Here is a 25640-nt window from a genome sequence, read left to right as displayed (position 1 = left end):
CCTACCTATGAACCTATGAGTAAGTTCCGAATCCTCTCTGATCTGCGGGAACTTCTTGAATGACTCTTTCTCAGCAACTTTTGAATTTCTAAGGTTGCCTGTTCCTTTTAACTAGGTGGAATGTCTGGAACTGATTTGTTTAAGGGAGTGAGGAAGGAGAAGGGAATAGTATAAGCTCTAGATATTATGCCCTACACCCACCTGTCACTTATCTTTTGCCAGGTATGAAGGTGCAGATACAATCGCCCCCGACTGCCTCTAGAGCAGAGCAATTGGGCACCCCTTCAGGAGTGCTGAAAAGGTCTACCAAAGAAAGATTATCTTGTGCCCTGATTCTGCGGGCCTCCCCTGCCATGAGGGTGGAGTCTTCCATTATTGTCCCCCCCCCCCCCTGCTTCTAGAAGAACTTTCACCCTGTGTGTTTTGGAAAAACCTTTGTGGTTTTCTGAACCACATCTTTCTACTACCTCTGACTTTTGGGAAAGGGTAGGTGTGGAAAAACATACTCCAATGGAAGACAAGGCCTTGCCTTCCTGTTCACACCTGGTGAGTTTTTTACTTTGGGCCCAAAAAGACAGGAGCCGTCAAAAGGGATGTTGATAAAGGAAGACTTAAGGGCTCCACGAAATTGCAAAGGCACATCTAGGCCTGCCTCCTAAGAGAAGATACCCGAGTCTGCTGCCCTACTTGTTTCCATCCGCTGCATATACGGGTCTCATGGATGAGTTCACAACTGAATTGAGGGTAGAGAGCTAAGTGGTGATTGACGCCACGTCAACTACAAGCTCCCTGAAGAGAATCTGACAGCTCATTCAACCGGTCCCTCTGCAATCTAGTAAAATGGTTCAAGTAGTTCTGTGACCGTAAGGCAAAGCACTTCGCATACCTACCCCATGGTTCCAGAATCCTTATTTGGAGGATGGTTAGAGGAACTGGTCTCATATAATTTGTTTTTCATGGCCAACGCCACGACCATGGCATCAACTGCTACACCTTTAATTAGGAAAGTCTTGCCCTTAGGGGCAGTAATGCATTTATCTGGCCTCCTAGGAGTCGACACTATGGAGTCTGGGGTCTCCCAAGCCTTTCGAGACAATAAATCAATAAGCTCATCGGAAAGAGGGGTCATCTAATAAGAGGAAGGGCGAGACCGAAAAGCCTTCAGGTATACGGACTCCTCAGCTGAAGGGGATGTAGACTGCCAGTCACTTCTCTGCTTTAATATTTTCAGGACGTCTCCAAATGAAACATCTTCAGGAACTGACCATGGAGACCCTTCTGCATCATCAAGGTCAGTATCTGATATGATTGACTCTTCTGGGGAGTCAAGATGCTTAGTCTTGAAAGTCCTCTTCAAAAGGACTTCCTCAGTGGGGTTTGTCTGGGGACGTTTCAGAAGCAGGGGGGGACCCTTGCTGGACATCCTGAGGCCTGGGGTCTCTGCAGTATTGTGGAGAGGGTACATGAGAAGGTAAAGTCACTGGCCTAGAACTGAAAGGAAGATCCAGGATAGACAGTGTCAGACTGGGAAGTAGTCATTACCCTCCTCATAATCTCAAAGATGCTCTATACCTGCCCCGTAGAACACCCTGGATCTGACAAAAGGGTTGTGGGGGCCGAAGGAATCTCTGGTGCAGGAGAAAGAAGATCTGAGGCACAGGCAGGATCCAAACTCACCCACACCAAAGCCCACAGAGGCATGGTATGATCAGGAGAGATCCAAACCCACTCTGCAGATCCGACCGGAGAATGTCGGACCCTAGAGGTCTCCTGCTCCAACTGAGCAGAAACACTCAGAGCAGACACTGGGCCCGAGGAACCAATGCGTATAGGATCCAAGACAGACACCAGTTGGACATCCAAATCTTCCAGCTCTGAAACCAGGGGAGAGATTAGAATAATAACAGGTGCCTATGGGGAGGACTTTCCAATTCCTTTAGGCTCGGATCCAGTAATAACTTGGCCAAGGTCGGTGTCTTTAGAAGCCTCTGCACTACCCTATCCACATCTTCGCCAGACAAACTCCTGGTAGACTGAATAGATAGAGTTGGTGATCTTGATTTAGTCAAGAATGGAGATGGGACCTGAAAAGGTACTGGATCCAAGGATGGAGAAGGGTTCTGATATGTAAATTTGGTGGGAGCCAAAGAGGTTTGAACTGAAGGTTCAAGCTGCTCTGACGAACCCTTGGATCCAGGAATGACTGCCTGCTTAGAAGGTTCTGTTGGAGCAGAGAGCCTAGGAGCTTTTTGACATGGCTCCGAGGAACACTTTGGAGCCAAAGCAACACGATTTTATGACTTGTCAGACTTTGAAAAGGTTGCAGACTCCGGTGAAATCGCCTCAGAAAAAGGAAATGTAAACAGTCCCTTTAATATGAGTTTATTCTTATATTCCATAAGAGCCCTGTGATTGAAACCATGGCAGATGGAGCATGACTCTTGAATATGTAGAGGCCCCAAGCAATACACACACAGTGTGTGAATAACTCAGGGGCATCTTCTTTCCACACTGTTCGCATTTTTTGAAACCAAGAGGTTTCCCTTCTTGCCTTTGAGACATAATGGCTGTAGGGAAAAAGAGAAAAGTAAGTTATATTAAAAAATAGCGCTCGCGCACACACACAGGAACATCTTCTAATTTAAACGGACACGAAGCAGTTTTTGGAAAGTAAGAAATAAGCTTATAAAGAGCGTTTCAAATTTGTAAAGGTATTATAGAAAAAGAAAAAAAATACTTAGCCCAGAGCTTGCTGGAGAACCACTTCCTTCGCACAGCAGCAAACGAGATCTGGGGGAGTTAGGGAATTGCATTATGGGTAAGATAGAATGCCCACAAGCTTTGCTGAAGACCTCAGGCTTACTCTCTTCAACCACAGCCTGAGTACTGGCTTTGTCCCTGTTGAATGGATAACAGCAACCATCATCCCCCTTCATAAAGAGGGTACAGTAACAGACCCTGGGAATTACAGACCCATAAGCTTAACCAGCTTTATCTGTAAGGCCATGGAACGAATCACCATGGACCTTATAATATTATAGGTGATCTCCAAACCCTTCATCAGACATACTTTGGTTTTGTCAAAGGCAGGCCCATACCTGCAAAACCTAGTGGACTTCTTCGAAAACATCACCAAAGCTATAGTCTAAGGCAAATCTGTGCATACAGCCTACCTTGACTTGGCCAAAAATTTCAACACAATACTGCACTCGAGCATCACTCAAACTCTCCCAGTTGAATATCAACCCTTATGTCGTCAGGTGGGTTGCTAACTGACTCACCAACAGATCACACTCAGTCAAAGTTGGGGACTTAATCTCAACCAGCAGACCTGTCACCAGTAGCATTCCACAGGGTTAAATGTTGGGCCCTTAATGTTTGGAATATACATCTCAAAAGTCCAGGCCAAAACAGAACAATGGAGGCTGATTAAGTTTTCTGATGAATGCAAATTAGGTGCAATCACTGAATCCCCAAACTATGTCAATAAGGACTTATACAAACCAATGATTGGTGTCAAAGCCATGGACTCAAACTTAATGCAAAAACATGCATTATCACCCCCTTCAGTAAAAACGATATCCCTGCAACTATCATATAAATAATACCTTAAGTAACAACTCAGTGCTGAGAGACTTGGGAACACAAGCTGACTGTAGCCTAAACTTTGACCACCATGTGTCTACTGTGGTAAGGACGGCATTCTGTGTTGCACACCTCATTCGGAAAAGCATTGCCTCAAGTGTGAAAGAGGTCATAACACCCCTGTACTCGACCCTCATCAGGCTGATAATCTAGTACAATGCTCCTTTTAGTATGCATCTTACCAGGCACCTGTAGCAACTTTAGAGACCTCAGAGATTTCTGATCAAGAACATTCAGAGTCTTCAGCACGTCATACATTGACAGACTGCAGTCACTATCACTGTACTCAGCATACAGACCACTTAGAGGACACTTGTGCCTGGCCTACAGAGCAATCTTGGATCCAAACCCAACGGAAATACTGCACATCCGCAAGTCAAACGGGACAAGGGTCACCCGCTCCAGGGACCTTAACCTGGCCTGTGACATCAACAGGACCTGAAGAAGAGAAAGAAGCATCTCTCAGAGGTTGCCACTTCTCTGGAATAGGCTACTAGTTCACATCAAACAAAGCCCCTCTGTGACCTTGTTTAAGTGTAGCCTGGATGACTGGATGGGAAACCATAAATTCCTGCCGGGGATTTCACCTATGACCCTGGCAGTTATTGTCAACTAAGATCTCAAGATTAGACAAGATCCTCTATATTGGGATTCTCTAGTATTATACTGGGTACATATGGCTAGGCTTACAAAGACCTCTGGATCAGGGTCAACAGCCCAGTAACCACCTATGAACCTATTTACAAAAAATCTCAAGACAGTCTGTAAAACAGAAGCTCTTAGATAAAAAAAATACAAGTTTCCTAGCCAAGAAAGTAAATTTAAACAGTAAATAGGAAATTCTCAAAAGCCCACAGAGGAACACACTTTTCAGTGGCAGAGAAGCTCTGAAGGGCTTGATGTCCAAACTTGTCTTTTGGTCAGATCAGCTCAAGTTGCCTAACTGCTTGGGCAAATGAATGGTGCCTGGAAGCTGACTGGCTGTTACATCCCTGGCAGGACATAGCCTATGGACTTTAGAGTATTGCAGTAGTAATCAGTATGATTAACATCAACAGGTTTTGCAGCACAAAGCATATTCAGACCAATAAGAAGTATTAAACTTTAACATCTGCCATTACTAGACTGCAACGGTCTATGAGCTGCAAGAGACATGGCAGTTATAAGAGACAACATTAGGGTCATTCTGAAAATCAGGGAGATCTGAGAGGTGTGGGACTGTGTGTGAGGAAGGCTGCCACACCTCTCAACAGCCATGCTCAAGACTCCCGGATAAAGCTGACACTATACAGCACCAGGGACACTTTTTAAATGTTACGGTAAACCACTTAAAAAGTTAATACAGCAACAGGTCTTGCATCACAATGCACTTTCTCTACACGAAAAATAATGAAAGTTAGCAAAGAGGAGTAAAGCCCTTGAGTCAATGAGCTGCTTCCTGTGTCAAGAGTACAGGGTTTGAATCTTTTCACTTTTATTACTTACGGTCACCTTCAGAAAGTCACTTACCTAGATAGTGGTTTGGGGCAATTTGGAATTAGTGCTAGGCTCTACATATTTATCAGTCCTATGTGTGTAATCAACCATGATGTATGAAGAACAGGGAAAAAAAGCATCAGGGACATTCTTTAAATTCAGAGACAGCTGAATGGGGTATGTAAATGAGGGTGTGCACCTGTTCCAACGAGATACATTGGCAGAGTGATGATTACTATAAGAAACTGCTGATAAGTACTGGTGGTAACAGCATAAGATTCAGAGACATGCAAATTAACTAATAATGAGGAATTTCCTCATTGTGGCCAAACATGTTTCTGAATTACATTTTCCACAAATGCCCTTTTTGGCTCTAGAAGTTTGCAACCATGGTGGACTTCTTTATGAATCCCTGCCCAAGTAGAAACACCTTTGCTATTTCTTCAACAGAAATCTTGGAGATCGTGTTTTAGTACACCTGACGACTATGAAAATATAGCTGATGCTTACAGATAATTTCAAGTGCGATACTGTAGGGGCAGTAACACAGTACACAATGGTCTAGCACAGCACATACCTTGCTTTCGCTTTGCCGATCCCTCTGGATTGTAATCTGGTGGATAAACCAACTCTTTAAACTCCTCTACTATAGACCCCAACCTACGATCAATCATATCCACTTTTGGCACTGCAGAAATAAAGAAGCAAAATTATACCACTCAGAAAATTCAACAATATAAAAATAAGATCTTAGAAAACTCTGCAATAACTGATAACATACATAATGCTATATTTTGGGGGCTTATTCTCCTGGAGGTTTGTTACATTGAGCCTATAGTGACTTGCTATTACCCAACTCTTCAATTCTCCATACAAACACTGGGAGAGGAGGAAAGTTTACAGCCCTTAACTGCATCACTGGAAACAACAAAGGTCACCATCAGCATCTCACTGCTCCTTTGGGTTATACCCACCTTCTTCATTTTTCCCTGACTATGTTATGCAATGCTGACGAGTAGGAGCAGGCAAGAATTCTACTATATACATAATGTCCAGTATAGCTTATGAAGCTATAAGTACTTTTAATATTTTACAGACTGCGTTAGTCCAGGCCTTGGCCTAGAAAGGTTCCTGCTGAAGTAAATATGCTTTATCTATCCCCTTCTTGAATGTAGGACAGAAAAAGCCCTATTGTAGCTGCTTGCTTCCCCCTCCCCAAATGACCCTTCTGCTCTGCTTCTGTTTAGAAAACCAAAGCTGCCAAGAGATGCACACAGATAACCTGAATCTGAACCAGTGGGCTGACTTTCAAATGTCACCACCCCCACCACCATTATGAATGTACATGGCAATATTATATATGTTAATCAGGTAGAGCAATGATCCACATGGATATTTTCAGATTCAGCCCAAGAGCACTGTCTGGTTAAATGACTTGGTCAAAGTCACACAATTAGGGAAATACAACCGTAAAACTACAGGCTGAATGTTATACAGCAAGGAAAAAAAAAGTGTTTGGTTCCAGGAAGTCAGTAGCAAGCACTCCTTTAGGATGACAACAACGGTTAAGTGTGCATCTTTCCTGGTAACCGCTTGCTATGGTGCTTATGGCAGAAAATAATGCACTGTGAGATCCTTTTCGAGATGATTTGTTTGGAAATGGGTAGCCCTTTCTTTTTCTCTGCAAAGGTCATAAAGCAAGAAAAAAATCGGATTTTTCTGTAACCGTTGGTCCTAATTAACACCTTAATTGCCTGTGCACATCTTGCCATTTGGCCATTGAAAGAAGACTAAAAGATGAATGCTCTGGTTAAGGACCACCTCTGTTACCACTTTTAGCATAAAAGACAGGTAAGTTGTGCAAGGTAACCCTGTCTCCATCGAAAGCCAAAAAAGGCTCATAGCACATCAGAGCTTGCAATTTCAAGACCCTTCTGGAAGAACTGACTGCCACCAAGAATGCTGTTTTTCTTGAGAGGAAAGTACAGTTGTATACACCTACCATAAATGTAGATGTTCGAGTGTCTTCACTGTTGCAGTCATGACTGTAGGGTTCTCCCCTGCCGGCAGGTAGTCCTCGGTCGGCCAGAATCCCAAAGACTGGGTCCGGCGTCGGCTGTTCAACTATGCTCCCTGACGTCAGAGCGCCAGGAGTATAAAGCTGACAGCAGACGCCATCTTCTCCAGTTTTTCTTGCCCCAGATGTCAGGAGTCCCAAAATGAGGAAGGTCCCATATCCTTTGCAAATACACCTCAGAAGAATGGTGAAAAAAGGAACCACACAAAAGTAAAAAATAAGAGGGGACAGGAGGGAGGGAAACCCAGACTGCAACAATAAAGACACTCGAACATCTACATTTCTGGTAGGTGTACACAACTGTACTATGTTCATCGTGTTTCACTGTTGCAGTCATGACTGTAGGGTAGAATCCCAAAGCTGAAGGAAAGGGAGGTGGTCATAAAGAAGAAGGGGTGGCTAAAAGGCCCTGCAAGACTGCAGAGGCAAAGCCTGCCCTAGACTTAGAGTAGAGAGGTAAATTGCAGTGCTTAGAAAAAGTATGCACTGAACTCCAAGTTGCAGCTTCCAAAATGTCTTTGGTAGGAACTCCCGAGGAAGGCCGCAGAAGTGGCAGCAGCTCTGGTGGAATGAGTCCGTATACTCCCTGGGATTTGCTTTCCATGGTGTGAATAACAAAATCTGATTCCATGAGCAATCCAATTAGAAATGGTCTGTTTTGAAATGGCTTTACCTTGGGAACTTGAAGCATAAGAAAAACAATTGTTCTGATTTTCTGATGTCCTTGGTTCTGTCAAGGTAAAAACGTAGTTGTCTGTGTACATCCAAGGAATGTAAGATCCTTTCCCCTTTATTTTGAGGAGTGGGGAAAAAAGTTGGCAAGTGGATAGTTTGATTTAAGGCCACTTTGGAAACCACCTTAGGCATGAAGGTAGGATTAGTCCTCAAATACACCGTGTCTTGATGAAAAATAATATAAGGTTCCACAGCCATAAGAGCTTGTAACTCTGAAACTCTCCTGGCAGAGGATAGGGCTAACAGAATAGCTGTCTTCCAAGATAAAAACTTGATGTCAGAAGAGGCAGCAGGCTCAAAAGGAGGCAAGGTTAGTTTTTCCAAAACATAGTTGAGATCCCTAGCAGGAATGGGAGGAGATCTAGGAGGTCTTAAGTTCTTAGCTCCTCTGATAAACTGTCTCATGAGCTGGTGGGAAAAGAATAGAGGGTCTGTATTATAATGAGCAGACATAGCAGAGGAATGTATCTTAATGGAAGAGAAAGAGACACCCTTATGTAAGAGATCTGTCAAGTAAAGTAAAATTAAAGGAATGTTCGGAAGAAGAGGATCAGAATCCTGAGCCTGCATCCAGGAACAAAATATTTTCCATTTTCCTGCATAAGATTTTCTAGTACTAGGACGTCTGGCTTCTAAAATGACATCCATAACCTGCTTGGGTAGGAAAGAAGAAATCAAAGGCCCTGGATTAACCAGGCCGCCAGGCCGAGAGTTCTGACATGAGTGTGTAGAACCTGACCCTGATGTTGGGACAGAAGGTTCGGAGACGGAGGTAAAATCCAAGGGGGCTCCAGACATAGGTTTTTTAGAGTTTGGTACCAAAACTGTCGAGGCCAATTTGGGGCCAGCAAGATCATCATCTTGGGCCTGTCCTGTTTTATCTTTAATAATACCCGTGGAAGAAGAGGAAGAGGCAGAAAAGCATATCCCGAGAGGTTCCTCCAACTGAATGATAGGGAATCCACTTTCTAAGCTTCTTTGTGGAAAGCCCTGGTGCAAAAATTCTGCAGTTGATGATTGAGATGGGATGCAAAGAGGTCTATGTGAGGACATGCCCAGACTGCTATCATCCTGAATATTCTAGTGTCCAGCATCCACTCGTGTGGATCCGAAAGGTTTCTGCTCACACTGTCTGCCAGGAAGTTTTGCTTCCCTGGTAGAAACTGAGCTTGAAGGTCCAGATTGCAAGCTAGAGCTGTGTTCCATAGATCCACGACTAGTCTGCAAATGGGGTAGGAATGAGATCCCCCTTGCTTGTTTATGTACCACATAACTGTGGTGTTGTCTGTCCGTATTAGTAGTTGTCCTGGTTGTAGAAGATTCCTGAAGGCCATTAGAGCTTTCTGAACGGCTAACATTTCCTTTAGATTGATATGCAGGTGCTTCTGATCCTCTGTCCAAAGGTCCTGCAGACATCTTCCCTGAAAATGGGCTCCCCAAGCATAATCCGAGGCGTCCGTGGTTAGAATCTGAGTGGCCGGAGGCAGACAGAAGGGAGTACATGCCCTGGACCACCAAAGAAATTCCTTTTGAAGGCAAGGCAGGACGGAGATCAGTATGTCTAAACTGTGGCAATGCTGAGACCATACACTTTTTAGGTACCACTGTATTTTCCTCATGTGTAGTCTTGCATATGGTACGAGAAGGATGCAGGAGGCCATGTAACCCAAAGCCTGCAGGAATCTCCTTGCAGATAGCTGAGTTAACGTTGCCAAGGTCTTGAAAGTTGAAGCCAGCTGTAATTGTTTTTCGGATGTCAGAAATGCCATCTGGGTTGTGGTGTTTAGAAGAGCACCCAGAAAAGTTATCTGTTGTGAGGGTGTCAAATTTGACTTTTTTATGTTTACAGAGAATCCCAGGAACTTGAGGAGGTTCTGTACAAATTCTAGATGCTGGAGTAAGACATCCTTGCTGTCTGCTTGAATTAGAAAATTGTCCAGATAAGGGTAAATCTGAATTCCCTTGAGTCTGCAGTAAGCTACTACTGGAGTCAGGCATTTGGTGAAGACCCTGGGCGCAGTAGACAATCCAAAGGGCAGTGCAGAGAATTGAAAGTGCCTCGGTCCGGCCTTGAACCTGACGTATTTTCTGCGTTCCTGCCTGATGGGAATGTGTAAATATGCCTCCTTTAAATCCAAAGTCACCATCCATGCATCTTTGGACAGCATTGGAAGTAGCTGCTGTAGAGTAAGCATCTTGAATTTTGGAATCTCTAGAAAGGTGTTCAAGACTGACAGATCCAGAATGGGTCTCCATGAGTTTTGCTTCCTGGGGACTAGAAAGAGCCTTGAGTAAAAACCCTGTCCCATCTCTGAAAGTGGAACCGGTTCTATGGCTTTCATGGCTGAAAGAGCTTCCACCTGGTTTAAGGCCTCTGCCCATTGATGTTTTGGAAGGTCTGGCCATCCGCTTGGCCTTGGCAGGTATGAAAATGGAATTTGTAACCTCTTAAAACCACATCCAGAACTCACTTGTCTTGGGTTATAGGAGTCCAATTTTGATAAAAGAGAGAGTTTTCCTCCGAGGGGGGCTTCCAGGCAAGAAGTTCCTGCAGCCCAACAGAGGGAGTCATTGAGTTTGTTTCCTATGAGTTTGTGACCTGTCCTCTCCTCCCTAGGGGTGGAAGCAGTCCACTGTCTTGGTCTATAAGAAGCTTGTGTTTGAGGCCTTCCTCTGGAGCGTCTATATCTACCCCTCTGAGGCCTGTCTGAAGTGGGAAAGGACCAATTTTAGAAGGCCAATTCCTGCTAAATCTTGGTGGCTGTACTTGTAAGAAATCTTTAACTGTTTGCATGGATTTGCCTTATCCTCCATCTTTTAATCACCTCTTCAGCTTTTGATCCAAACAAAACATTATGCTGAACAGGAGCATCCAATAATTTAGCTTTTACTTGTTCTGGCAAATTTTGTTCCTTTAACCATGCATGCCTTCTAATGACTGTGCCGAAGCAGCAGCCCTACAAGAAGCCTCCAAGGCATCAAATCCACAGTGTAAACCATGCTTCCCAACTTGTTCAGTGGCATGCAATAAGTCATGTAATTCCTTATCATCTGCACAGGCAGAAATGGAAGTAAGCTTTTGTTTTAAAACAGACAAGAGGAATTGCTGGTATTTCAGCATATGAAACTGACAGTTTAAAGCCCTAATGGACAAAGTAGCAGAAGTGTACACTTTTTGCCCCATCTTTCCAAAAATCTAGAATCCGTTTCAGTGGGAATGGGATTTTTAGCAGAAGCGGCCTTAACTCCCTTAGGACCCTGAGAAATGGTTTCAGGGTCAGCAGAAGAGTTCTTGTATAAAAACTGGTGGGAATCAGGAACCCTGTAATATCTATCAGGCTTAACAGGAGCAGGAGGAAAAGAGTCAGGGGTTAAGTTAGCCTCCGAAAAAGCATCATCCACAATATCCAAAACAGGAGGAATAGCCAGGGGTCTATGTTGGGGGAGAAGAAGAAAATCCCTTAATCTTTTCTTAGATTCCGAATACTCCTGTCCTTCCCAGTGGAAATGTTCCCTCATTTCATGTAAAGTTTCCCCAAAAGAAAAATCCTCAGGGGGAGAAGCTGAAGAAATGGATTCCTCAGCATCAGAATCCTCATAAGGAGGGAAAGAATATTCCTGGTCAGAAGAAGAAACTGAAGAAACAGAAGCCTGATCAGAGGAATCATAATAAACATCCTGCCTTGGCCTTTTATCTGGAGGGGGATGAGAACTCCTAATCATAGTAAGCAAATCCTCCGCCATCTTGAGTAACTGTTTCTGTGACTTGGGAGCCGGTTCAGAAGAGGCCTCTGTTGCAGTCTTTGATTTAGAAGGAGTCTTTGCCTTTGTCTTTATTAGAAGCTGAGTAGGCCTGAAAACCCCTTCGGAAGCCGGTACCTGCACAGCGGCTCCGGACCCATCCAAAGGAGCATTGTCCGAAGGTCCTGCAATAGAAATATTTAAAGGCCTGGTAGGCTCCTCATGAGAGTCCGTTTCGGCCATCGGTTCTGAAATGGCCGACGACAGGGGCTGCAAAAGCGCCTCACTGACAACGGCCAAACCTGAAGCTGGCTCCGCTTGTGCGCTATCATCAGATTTGGACCTCGGAGGCCTGTCTTTATCCTTGCGATGTTTGTGAACTCCGGTAGCCGGAACCGTATCCGATGATATTTTGTAGTTAAAGCGCCTACCGAAGTAATGAAAAGCAAAATCGTACCTTAGTTTAATTGTACGTTGATTGAATCTAGCACAAAACCGACAACTAGCTACGTCGTGGTCAGGGCCTAAGCAAGGAATACAGTAAGAATGAAAATCCTAATGAGGTATTTGCTTCCCACATGAAATACAATTATTAACTTTTTCTGACATCGGACTGGAGCAAGAAAAAGTTTCTCCAACGAGGTACTTAGCTTTGAGTGGAGAAGAAAGTCTTCGGACTGAAGTTTATCAGAAAAAATAGTCAGGAGTCAGCCGACCGGCACTTGCGAACTGCTATCACCGCACGGCAAGAAAGACTATTGAAGATGGCGTCAGCTGTCAGCTTTATACTCCTGGCGCTCTGACGTCAGGGAGCATGGTTGAACAGCCGACGCCGGACCCAGACTTTGGGATTCTGGCCGACCGAGGACTGCCTGCTGGCAGGGGAGAATGCTACAGTCATGACTGCAACAGTGAAACACGATGAACATCTGTGTGTGCAGCCAGGCAAACATCCTTAACACAAATGTGATACACGGAAAATATAGCCGGCCTAGCTATAAGGAATTTTGTACATAATTCTATGTCACTTGTGAATACTGATGTGATTTACATGGAACTGTATGTCCTATCAAGAATGCAACCACATACTCTGCTGGAACACAGAAAATTATTAACTTGCAAAACTTATTGAAAATAAATTGAAGTGAAGTGCTTTACTGTGTGCTATATATAAAAGTTAGTTTCAATGCAGCAAGGAGACAGGATGTCTAGAGCTAGAAAAGTTTTCTATTGCCTTGGAGAGAAGTAGTTACTAGGTTTAAAATGTAAAGCGTTTTATTGCTTTAGGACTTCCTAGCAGCTGCACTGTTCTGAGAGATATGCATTTCTCACACAGAGATGTTAAAATTCTGTTAGTTTCTGTTTAGGCTGGGAACTGAAGGCAGGTGACAAAAAGTGATGTCATCCAGGCTAACCCAGCAGTAAAATGTGACACTGATTTATGAACTCTCAGAGAGAGACTGTACATTTTGTATTTTGTCTTGGCCCTAGCAAGAACATCCACTCCTCATCATTTGCATTTGCCTTGCTCTGCAAGTAAGATTGAGGGCATAGTATTCTCTTTTAGATATAGATAGGAATATAGTAAAGATTAGTTTAGATGTTTTCTGTATTTATTTGAGACTTCCTGCAATGTTTTAAAATATTTCCTGTGATTCTGAAGTAACTGTGTTTGGTTTCTGAGTATAGCCTTGTTCTTTTATTATTTATTATTAAATATATTTAAGCTCATATATATATATTTTGAGATATTTAAGTTCTTATACATATATATATATATATATATACAGGCCCTATATATATATGGTCAAAACTATATATATATATATATATATATACATACATTGGACACCCTTATAGTAGCTGTGTGTGTGTGTGTGTGTGTGTGTGTGTATATATATATATATATATATATATATATATATATATATATATATATATATATATATATAAATAAGTGTGTCAGCTACTTGGGCAGGGACACAAAGCACTGGTTGGACAGAGGGTGCTGGAGGTCTTGGCTTGACCCCTCAGCTGAGATCTTAACCCTACAGCTGTGCCAGTGGGGAGTCTTACTGTGGATCTGGAGAAAGACGGAGAAATCAGCCCCAGACTGACTATGATCTCTGTGTGCTCAAGGGAAATTGTACTTTACTGTGAGCGTACTTGTCATTCTCCCATTGTGTACGTCCCTCACTGTTGCCAGTGGTGAGGATCGAGGCTCCCTGATTACTGGGCCAGTGAAGGGGCATCACAGTACCGGTGACTAAAGCCCTGGATGCAGTATCTAGAGTCAAACTCACACAAGTGGACTACAGATAAAAAATTTCTCATACTTTCACAATTACAATAAACTTTACATATGAGCCTGCTAATTTAAAATTCAAAAAAATCAAAGCGTTCGAAACAAACACCTTTCCCCCCAACTTATCAAACATTTTACCGTCCTTGTCTGAATGAGGATTAGAATTAACAAAATGTCTAGCAGCAGCAGCTACATTTACTAAAGCTAGAGCTGCTGGGTCAGGTCTGAGATGATTGTGCAGAAACTTGAAAAACTATTGAACTTTCTACATTCTAATCTGCTTTCTTAAGTGCGGCAGGCTTGCTATCAGGGAAACTACAGGCTGTGACAATCACATCCTCCAATGCTGACAGCACTGGGGGGGGGGGGGGGGGGTGAAGGTTCTAGGAATTCCAGTTGTAAAATGTCACAGCTCATAGTATTTTCTGAAGGACTGAGATAGTCCCCTAATGGAAGCAATAGTTCATTCTGGAAATCCTGTGAAGCATTCTCAAGAGATGAAGATTCAGAAACCATGCTCTCCCCCTCTGAATCTAAATCAGAAACCAGGGAAGAAAAACCTCCAACTGTCCCATCACATTCCTCTACAGATTTAAAATCTTGAACATCTTCAGGAAAATAATCCCTTTTCCTTTCACAGAAACTATCCTATAAGAAGAGTCAATACCTTGTACAAGAACCTGAACCAATCCTAATAAACTAGTCCTGTCCAGAATAACTGGTGCAGAAGAGGATACATGTTCAGTTTACTACTTCTTTTTGACAGGAACTCTAAGGCAAACAGGTTTACTAATGAAAGCCACAGCTTCTGCAGGGTTGGGTACAACATTCTGGCTGCTAGGCAGGGCAACTTCCCTGCACCCTTTCTCACAAAACTGAGAGAGTACCTCTTCCTTGCTAACTGAGGGATCCAAACAGCCACAGAGGATGCAGCTATCCCCCAGTCCATAGCTGCTGTATGGACAACACTAAATGGATAGATGGATTTGGGGAAAAGATTAGTCTGAAGAACTGGGACTGGCCACAGCAGTGACGCACCTGCAGCTCAGACAAACTGCTGTGACAGCAAAAGTTATTTAGTTAACTTTTTCTTTTTTGTGGCTGGAAGAAGGTTCAACTGAGGGATCAACAGTTTGTTCCGTGTTCAACCCAACAATGGTGCTTCGTTCCCAGGGAAGCTAAGCAGCACAAATCAGTAAAATTTGAGTTGATAGTAAAAAGCTTTCCCAGTCCAAAAAAGTAAACAAATACAGTTTCTCCACAAAAAAAAAAAAAAGTTAAAAAATTTTAAAACTACTTTTAAACTGTGACTTTAGAAAGTGTCAGTTTAAAAGCCTTCGATGTGATCTCTCACACTAAACTTCTTACAAGTTGTCTGATCTTAAGTCTATCTAACCCACTCAAATAGATCTCAAGCTACCCCTCCAACAAACAGCAGTCCATCAAATGGCTTTCCTCCTCTCCCGTCCTGTCAATGCAGGTATACCTTAGGGCTCCATTCTTAGACCACTGCTATTTAACATCTTCACTGTCTGCACACTTCCTGCTCTTACTCCTCTTTCATACAATATGCAGATGATTCAACTATCATCTCCACCTCCAACAGTTTCTCTCACCTCCAAACTGTAACCCAAACTCTTTCAACTCTGTTGAAAGAGTTTTGGGTTACACTTTGGAGGTGAGAAAAATTGTAACCCAAAACTTTTTCAACTCTGTTGAAACTTGGTTAAATTGACAATCAACTTATACTTAATCCCAAGAAAACCAAACTTCTCTTGTTCCTCCTGAAATCTTTTTCTCATCATAAGTCTTCTTTTACCATCACATTGCTTAGCAACACAGTTATTAATGTAGGAACACATACCAAACTCCTGGGTGCTGTCACTGACTCAAATGAAATTTGGTTTACACGTCTATAACTGTATAAAAAATACTCAAAAACTGGGCTTGCTCTATCAAAGCAAATAATTCCTCGCCAAGGACTCCCTCTCACCTGTGCCTACCTTCTTCCCACTCTATTCTAGTTCTCTCAAAATCTTAACTAACCTGCAATCCTCTCTAAAGTCTAAGCTAAAACTCATCAACAACAAAGTTGCTAGATTTGCTACAAACCAAGCTTACAACACCCACCACTGCCTTTCTCTCCAATCTCTAAGCTGGCTTGAATTCTTCCACCAGCTACTACTACCTCAACTGCCCCTTATTCACTCCATCCTCAGCAAACCTACCTCCTGCCCTGCCATCTCATCCCCTACCTCCTTATATTCTTCTAAGCATCTCTCTGAAGCTCTGACCAGTTCCTCTGGTAAATCTATAAGCCCAAAAGAACAATAGGCCATCATCTACATAACTACGCTGTTGCCTTAACTTGGAATTCACTCAGCCATCCATTCTTTACTACCTCAAGAATTTTAGCATACTGGTATGTACAATTCTGGTGTCCTTTCTATACTGCCTATGTACTGTACTGCACTCATCATCCCTACCTGGCTGTATTTTTTTGTATGTCATACTTTTTTTACTACAGAGCTTTCTGTCCTGTTCTACCTTATACTCCATCTGAAGATCTATATACGACTAACAACCATCACTGATTTCTTGCATCATTTACTTCACTAATTGCTAAAATATTTAATTTATGTATTTTATCTGAGATTTTATTTGGTATCTAAAGTTACCTCTGCACTGGAGTATTAACTTGTATTTGAAATTTTTCTGTGCTTATTATTTTACAGTGCACTGCTTCGTATTCTGTATGGAGATTTTGTCCCCAGGCATTCTCTGAAAATGGGCACATGCTCAGTTGGACATAAAAATGTCAAATAAACACAAATAAATGCTCTCCTATTTAAAGATACACAAAAGTAGCGAGACAATCAATAAAAGCACAATTTACTAGCTTAAAAAGTAGTTTCCTAAACAGGAATGTAACTTTTTGCAACAAAAAAGTCAACATAGAAGGTTTTTCCGCAAAGGGAACTTACCTGCCCATCAATGAAACATTAGCTGGCCATCGATCCTTGAACGCCTGCACAGGAGTACTAACTCTAGCAGCAGGAAAACTCTGAATGGCTTGGTGCCAAAACCCGGTTTTCAGTCAGCTCAACTTGAGCTGCTTAATGATTTGGGTGCATAGAATCTGCCCTCAAGCTTTGGAAGCTGGCCTGCTTTTGTATCCTATGCAGGATATAACTCGTATAGCTTAGGCTACTGCAGCAGTGACCAGTATGAAGATCATCAACTGGTTCACTAAGGATATGGTTTCATAAAAAGAATATTACTCTAAGGAACTATAAGAAAAACTGTCAACGGAATCAGTTACCTGAATAGAGAAAGCAGTTTCATTCCCTCAAATCATTTTTTTGTTCAATATACTGGGAATCTTCAGAAAACAAAGAAATCCTTTTTTTTTTACTAAAAGCAACACCAGAAACAGAAGGGTGAAGAGCCTGAAATAAGCTCCAAGCTAAGCTGAAAAAGTCTCTTCTGTCCAAAATAACAGACAGGAGAAGATAAATGTTTAACTTTCTGCTTCTTTTTGACAGGAATTTCTTTAGAAGCACACAGACTACAGTCAGGCAAATCATCCCTGGTAGTAGGCATCCCAGTCTGACTAGGCAAAACCAACAAACGTGATTCTCCCCTGCCAGCCAAAGGCACTCTAACAACTGCAGAGGATGTGCCTAACCCTCACCCATGGTTGCTGAAGGGACTACACCAAAGTGAGCCAAGGAAAAAGATGAATGGTCTGAGGAACTAGAAATGGCCACAGCAGTATTACCCATCTGTGGCAAATTAGTAGCCTACTGTAGAGTCAAAGGCTGTTTGGACATGTTCTTATTTTGTGGCAGGAGGAAGGAAGAACTGGTAGGTTGTTCCAAAGATAAACTAGAAATGCCTGGAGTTTGGGTAACACGATCAGCAATGGTCAATAAGAATTACAAAAGTATATTTTTTCCATTAAAAAAAAAACAGCGAAAAACATTTTAAATACTCACCCTGGCCCCCCCAAAATAATTTACTGCAAGTTCTACTAAAGAAAAATAAGATGCTCTGAATGGCATGATGCCCAAACAGTTATTTATTTATTTAGTGCTGCTCATGCTGATAATGGTTTGAGCACGTGGAAGGTGCCCTTAAGTTCTGGAAGCTGGTAGGCTGTTGCACTTTAACCAGGATACAACCCAAACAGCCAAGGCTACTGCAGCAATGAACAAATGCTGAACATCTAGTATGGTTCTCAGTTTACCATACTTTGTTCAGCTAAAGGGAGGTTGGAATTTGGCATAATGGTTAAGGTGTTTATCTCACAGATACAAGGTACATGGTTTGATGCTCACTTTTGAAAGGGACCTGGGCTAAGTTTAAAATGGCCCACAAAGGCTTTGAACTAAAAAAAAATGAAGCCAATCTGGTGGCCCTCTGCCATAAACAAACTCTACAACAGAAGAAACTGTTGCAAAAAAAAAAAGAGTAAAATCCCATGATTGAAGGAACTCCCTGGTCAGCCTCAGTAAGAAGCTGAGATCCCTCATAGAATCCTCCAAAGCTAGTTACAAAAACAAAATTGCCACTGATTCTAAAGACAACTACAAAGCATTCTACAGCTATGTCAAGAATCTCAATGGCAACACTCAGATCTGCTCTGAGTTACAGCACGATGGCACTAAATATACATAACCAACTGATATTGCCAGCATCCTGGCAGATGTGCTAACTTTAGCCCCCCTCTCACCTCCTAAAGGGCCCATCTCTACACCGGAAGAATGCAAAGTTCCTGTAATCAGAGCTGCGCAGGTAAAAACCACACTCTCCAAAGCCAAAAACACAGCATCCATGGGACCTGACAACATTCCAGCCTGCGTTTTACACGAACTACAGAGCGAACTGGCACCCCACCTAAGTACCATGTTCAATCATAGCCTCACCTTAGGCTTTGTAGCCACTGAATGGTGCACAGCGACGGTTATCCCACTCCACAAAGGGGGAGACACCACAGACCCCAGGAACTACCGCCCCGTTAACCTGACAAGCCTCGTCTGCAAGGCCATGGAATGAATAATCATAGAATTTATAAACAAGGACATTGGCAATCTCCAAAATCTGGACCCCAGCCAGTTTGGGTTTGTAAAAGGCAGATCATGTCTCCTTAACCTGATAGACTTCTTTGAAGCAGTCACCAAAGCCGTAGACGAGGGTAAGGTGATTCACACAGCCTATCTAGATCTTGCCAAGGCTTTCGTCACCATCTCACACTCTGGAATTATAGATAAACTCACTAAACTAGGTATAAATCCCTATGTCACAAGATGGGTTGCCAACTGGCTCACTGACGGAACCCACACTGTGAAAGTAGCAGACTCCAAATCCGACTTCAGACCAGTGACAAGTGGAATACCACAGGGTTCAGTCCTGGTTCCTCTTGTTTGGTATCTACTTCTCTGAAGTACAGGCTAACACAGAAGGTCTTTGGCTAACTAAGTTTGCAGATAACTGCAAACTAGGAGCAATAATCGAAACGCCTAACGATGTGGACATCCTACAAAAGGGCCTCACAGAGACAGATGCCTGGTGTCAAAGTCATGGCCTCAAGCTCAATGCCAAAAAGTGCATGGTCATCCCCTTTGGTAAAAACTCCGTACCCATGAACTACCACATAGGCGGTAGTAAACATAACACTGAAAGTGTGATAAGAGACCTTGGGACACAGGTGGTCAGTAGTCTCTCCCCTTTGATAATCACATCGCCACAGTAGTCAGGAAATCCTTCTATGTGGCACACCTCATCACAAAAGGTTTCTCATCCAGGAAAAATGAGGTCATTGTTCCCCTCTACTTGTCACTCATTAGACCCATTATAGAGTACAATGCCCCTTTTGGTATGTACCTCACAAGACATCTACAAGAACTGGTAAGACCGCAAAAATACCTCAAAGAGGATTACTGGCCTCAAACATATGCCCTATGAGACAGTCTCAAAAATCTCCAGCTTTACTCAGTCACATAGCGCCTACTCAGAGGCGATCTCTGCCTAACATAAAAAGCTGTGTCAGACCCAGAGCTGTTAGACATGCTCCACTTAAAGAAATCCCAATCCCCCCAAGCTACACACTCTAGGGACCTAAACCTTGTCACCACAATGAAGAGAACATGCTGGAGGGATAGAGTCCTGTCCCAGAGACTTCCCATACTCAGACTACTTATGTCAAGCAAAGCTCCTCATTAGCACTCAAGAAAAATCTTGATGACTGGATGGGAAATACGAAATTCAACCCGGGGATCACTTTTGTGGCTCTGATCGAAAGTAGCACAGGAAAATAATTTTCCTGAGTGGCGAAAGCCAGGGTACCTTCTTGGCTAGACTTATATAGGCCCTAGGACCAATAGCCTAGTACCTCCCTATGAACTTACCTATAAACCCCATGAAACCCATAAAGTGAACAGCAACACCTCTATAATACCAAGCCAGAGTGTCAACTTTATTTTAATAAAGTTCAGTCTGTGCCTTCTTTACCATCTGATACTCTAATCAATCCAGAATTTTTTCTTCTGGCTTTAACTTTCAATATAACCATTTGGTGAGATACATAAATTAACTGCTTTAACACATATCACATATACGTTCCGCATTACTACAACACAGCATCATATTTTTTGTGCAGAAAATTACAGTCAACAACTTCACATACTTCCGCAGTGTTTGGCATATCCAACTAACTGCCCTGATAAAGGACTAAAAAAAATGTAGATGCCTTTTAGTGTAGTTCCAGCATCTTTTGAATTGAGCCTGATCATTGCCTTTTGCTCATCATTTCCATTTTCAAGTCAGGCCACAGTCTCTTAACCAAACTCCCTCTCTACTTCTTCCAACAAAATCATCTTCTCAACACTTTTCACCACTTCTTTTGACATCATGATATGCATAGTACTTTAATACGGCAGCATCAAATTTACTTCAAATTAACAACTTTAAATGAAAAAAAAATCACTTATTTAATCCTGCTAAATGGAGCAAACGAGAGAAGACATCCAACCAAGGGAACCACTGCGAGATCTCTCACAGCAGCATTTAATTTAACATTTTACTACTTATCAAGGCATTTGAACCCATGTAGGTTATAAAATTATAATCTAAAACATTATGATAATGCAATAAACAATAAAAGCACACCTCAAAGCAAGCAAAGCTGATTAAATGTAGCAAGTACAATCTATAACAGGTTCATAGGTTGGTACTAAGCTATCAGCCCTAAGGTCTATACAAACCTAGCCATAACAATTCCCTGGCTATTTCTTCCCAGAATATTTACTTCCCAGGTCCCCTGTCTAGCAGGGTGACTGACGTGATCCCCGGGGTGAATTTCCTATCTCCCATCCAATCGTTAAGGCTCCTTTTGAAGAGGGCCAAAGAGGCACTCAGCTTGACATGTATGGGCAGTCTATTCCAGAGTATGGGGAGTCTCTGAGTCAGGAACCTATCCCTCCAGCATGTTTTGTTCATTGTGATGACCAGGTTTAGATCCCTGGAGCATTTGGCTCTGAGGGATTGGGATCCTTGGAGCATTTGGCTCTGAGGGATTGGGATTTCTTTAAGTGTAGCATGTCCAAACAGCTCTCGGTTTGACATGGTCTTGTATGTTAAGCAGAGATCGCCTCTGAGTAGGCGATTTGCGACAGAGTATAGCTGGAGTTTTTTCAGATGGTCAGCATAGGGGATCTGCTTTAGGCTTCTGATTCTTTTAGAGAGGTATTTCTGTGGCCTTTCCAGTTGTTGCAGATGTCTTGTGAGGTACATACCAAACGGGGCATTGTACTCTACCATGGGTCTAATGAGGGATGAGTACAGTGGGACAATGACCTTTTTTTCTGGATGAAAAGCCCTTAGTGATGAGGTGTGCCACATAGATTTCCTGACTGTTGTGGCGATGTGGTTATCGAAGGTGAAACCACTGTCCACTTGTGTCCCCAAGTCCCTTATCACACTTCCGGTGTTTAGTGCACTGCCACTTATGTGGTAATTCATGGGTACATGGTTTTTCCCCAAACGGGATAACTATACATTTCTTGGCATCGAGCTTGAGCCCAAGGCTCTGGCATCAAGCATCTGTTTCTGTAAGGCCCTTTTGTAGACTATCCACATAATTTGGGGATTCAATAATGGCTCACAGTTTGCAGTCATCTGCAAACTTTGTTAGCCAGAGTCCCTTAGTGCTGGCCTGTACTTCAGAGAAGTAGATGCCAAACAAGAGCAGTCCCAGGACTGAACCCTGAGGTACTCCACTTGTCTGGAGCTGGATTTGGAGTTGGCAACTTTTACAGTGTGGGTTCTGTCAGCAAGCCAGTTGGCAACCCATAGAGTGACATAGGGTTTAATGCCCAGCTTAGTAAGTTTATCTATGATTCCAGAGTGAGGGATGGTGTCGAAGGCCTTGGCAAGGTCCAGGTAGGCTGTATAGACTGCCTTGCCCTCGTCCACGGCTCTGGAGATTGATTCAAAGAAGTCAATCAGGTTGAGGAGACAAGATCAGCCTTTTACAAAACCAAACTGGGTGGGGTCCAGTGTTTGAAGGTTGCCAATATCTTTGTTTATAAGTTCCAAGATAATGTTTTCCATGGCTTTGCTGATCAGGCTTGTCAGACTGATGGGACGATAGTTCCAGGGATCCAAGGTGGATTCCCTCTTGTGGAGTGGGATAACTGTAGCTGTAAGCCACTCATTGGGTACGAAGCCTGAGGTGAGGCTATGCTAAACATGACACTTAGGTGAGGTGCTAGTTCATTTTGTAGTTCATGTAGCACACAGCCCGGGATGTTGTCTGGTCCCATGGATGCTGTATTCTTAGCTTTGGAGACTGCGTTTTTTACCTATGTGGCCGTGATTACCAGAATTTGGCCATCTTTGGGCCCTTTAGGGTGTGAGGGGGGGGGTGAAGTTGGCACTGACTTGATCTGCCAGGACATTGGCAAGATCCTTGGGATCAGTATATTTAATGCCATTGTGTTGCAGCTCAGAGCAGATCTGAGCATTGCCATTTAGATTCTTGACATAACTATATAATGCCTTGTGGTTGTCCTTGGAATCTTTGGCAATTTTATTTTCATAACTACACCTTTGGAAGATTTTATAAGGGATCTCAGCTTCTTACTGAGGCTGGTAAGGGAGTATTTTGCATCCTGGATTTTCCTCTTTTCTGCAAGTTTATTCCTTCTGTTGTATAGTTTGTTTATGGCAGGGGACCACCAGATTGGCTTCCCTTTTTTTTTTTTTGGAGGAGAGAGTCTTGGTTCAATTTGGAATGGCACGATTCATGCACGAGTAGATGTGCTCATACAGTGCCTTAGTGTAGGATTCAGCAGTCGAACTTTCAGTTCCAGTTTGCATGGGTGTCATGAAGTTTGTCACTTCTGATTTGAGTACCATGAAGTCAGCTTTGGGAGAAGCTTTTTATGGACGTCTCCCTACTGGGGGAGGTGGGGGTGGGATGTGGATGTCAAGGGTGATTAGCTTATGGTCAGACCAACGAAGGGGTGACTACTGGTGTGGAGCATCGATCTCCCATGTTGGTAATGACCAGGTCTAGGATATTTGAGCCCCTGGTGGGACTATGGATTAGTTGATCCAGGGCATTGGAATTTATGAATTCCAAGAACCGTTGGGCAAAGGTGTTGGTACCCGAGTAGTTTTCCCAATTAATGGCAGGGTAGTTGAAATCACCGAGTATTAGGGTGTTTGGTTGTATCTTAATATTTTCCAGTATGTTTAGAAAGGTAAGTTTGGAGAATCTTGAGGCATGGTGGGGGATCTGTAGCAAGCTACAGTTTGGATTGCAGTCTTACCTAGTGTTAGTTGTACCTGTAGAATTTCAGATGCATTGTGTTGGGCAACTAGCCAGGAGGTGTGAATATCCTTGGTGAATATGGGCACTCCTCCGCCTTTAGTGGTTTGGTGGCCAAAGTGTGGTAAGAGTTGTAGCCTGACATTGCAGGGGTGCTCTCTGGAGCCTTGAACCAGGTCTCAGTTACTGCACAGATATCGATGTTCTCCATTTTTAGAAGTGCCCTGAGAGAGTGCATTTTGAGGTTTAGACTTCTAGCATTGAGTAGCATTACCTTTTGCATGCTTATATCTGTTACGATGGTGGTTTTGTCCTTTGAGCCTTGCCTAAAAAAGGCACTATAGGAGTGTCAAGAGCCTTAACCAGTAACCTGAATCCCAGGGGAGACAGGTGCAGACCATCTCTGGCAATGCATTGTGGTTTGTTGATCATATCGTCCCAGGCAGATACTAGATCCCCTTTGAATGACACCAGAAACTTAGTCAATTGCTGAAGTCAATCATTTTGTCCTTATACTGTGGTATAATTCTGGGCAAACGCAGGATGCTACTCAGGGCTAAGGTCATACCTGCCTGGACCACATGATCTGAGAGCTCTTCCATGTCTCTTTTCATGTAGTCCAAAGGAGGTACTTCTCAATTCATTCACTCCAACATATTTGTACTTGCTGTGGAGTGACTTGAGTGCATGCGCGACGTGGCGGATCCTGGCACCAGACAGGCAGCTGACTAATTTTCTCCTTGTTCAGCCTGGTGAGTGGGACATCAGTGTGCTTGACTATAGAGTCATCTATGACTAAAGTGTTGGGTACGTTGTCCTGCCTTAGGAGCTGTTGTTGGGTGGTACACTGGTGTTGTAAGCTATGTGGCACTTTGGTTGTGATTGGTATTCGTTTGCATTTCAGCTTCGGAGGTCCTTGTTGCTTGGGCAGGTTAATGTTAATGGCCTCCGCATAAGTGGGTTTAGCATTACTGTGTGTGGATGTTAGTGACGTGAGTTTTGAAGGGCTATGTGTTGCTTGAGGTGTAGTGCAGGTGTTAACCTTTTCCTCTTGACTGTCTAGCACAATCTTGGGTGGAGAGAGCTTTGCTTCCAGTTTGGCTATGTAAGTGCATCTCTCACAGGTTGTAGTGTCAGGTGGTAGGAGGAGAGGGTTTTCTGTGTACATGAGGAAATTGCTGCATTGCCCCAGTATGCCCAGATTCACCAGGTGGATAGGAGAAATCACTAGAAGCTGACCCTTGGATATGCCTGGTTCGGTGTTTCTTTTGTAAAGTACAAGAGCTGTTTTCCGTTACCTTGGCAAGGTACTTTGCAATTATAGGCTGTTTAGTGCCTATGATTAATTTCTCCTTCTTAACAAGGAGAGTTGAGTGCTTGTATCAGGGGAGGGGACCACCAGATTGGCTTCCCTTTTTTTTTTTTTTTGGAGGAGAGTGTCTTGGTTCGATTTGGAATGGCACAATTCATGCACAAGTGGATTTGCTCATACAGTGCCTTAGTTTAGGATTCAGCAGTTGAACTTTCAGTTCCCGTCTGCATGGGTGTCATGAAGTTTGTCACTTTTGATTTGAGTACCATGAAGTCAGCTTTGGGAGAAGCTTTTTATGGACGTTTCCCTACTGGGGGAGGTGGGGGTGGGATGTGGATGTCAAGGGTGATTAGCTTATGGTCAGACCAACGAAGGGGTGACTACTGGTGTGGAGCATCGATCTCCCATGTTGGTAATGACCAGGTCTAGGATATTTGAGCCCCTGGTGGGACTATGGATTAGTTGATCCAGGGCATTGGAATTTATGAATTCCAAGAACCGTTGGGCAAAGGTG

General features: G+C 43.1%; 1 protein-coding gene across 4 annotated transcripts in view; it reads right to left on the bottom strand.

The window, feature by feature from the left end:
• Nucleotides 1-25640, bottom strand: part of XRCC6 (X-ray repair cross complementing 6) — a 367025-nt gene that overhangs the window by 8992 nt on the left and 332393 nt on the right. For all 4 annotated transcript variants that reach the window (XM_044066525.1, XM_044066544.1, XM_044066515.1 and 1 more), the window contains one exon: nucleotides 5699-5809. In XM_044066525.1, coding sequence (XP_043922460.1) covers nucleotides 5699-5809 — 111 coding nt within the window. The remainder of the gene's footprint in view (nucleotides 1-5698; nucleotides 5810-25640) is intronic.

Source organism: Protopterus annectens, chromosome 1.part0, assembly GCF_019279795.1.
Source record: "Protopterus annectens isolate FY-2018-M chromosome 1.part0, PAN1.0, whole genome shotgun sequence".
In the NCBI taxonomy this organism is placed as follows: Eukaryota; Metazoa; Chordata; order Ceratodontiformes; family Protopteridae; genus Protopterus; species Protopterus annectens.
The sequence above is the reverse complement of the archived record's forward strand: the minus strand, read 5'-3'. Positions and strand labels throughout refer to the sequence as shown.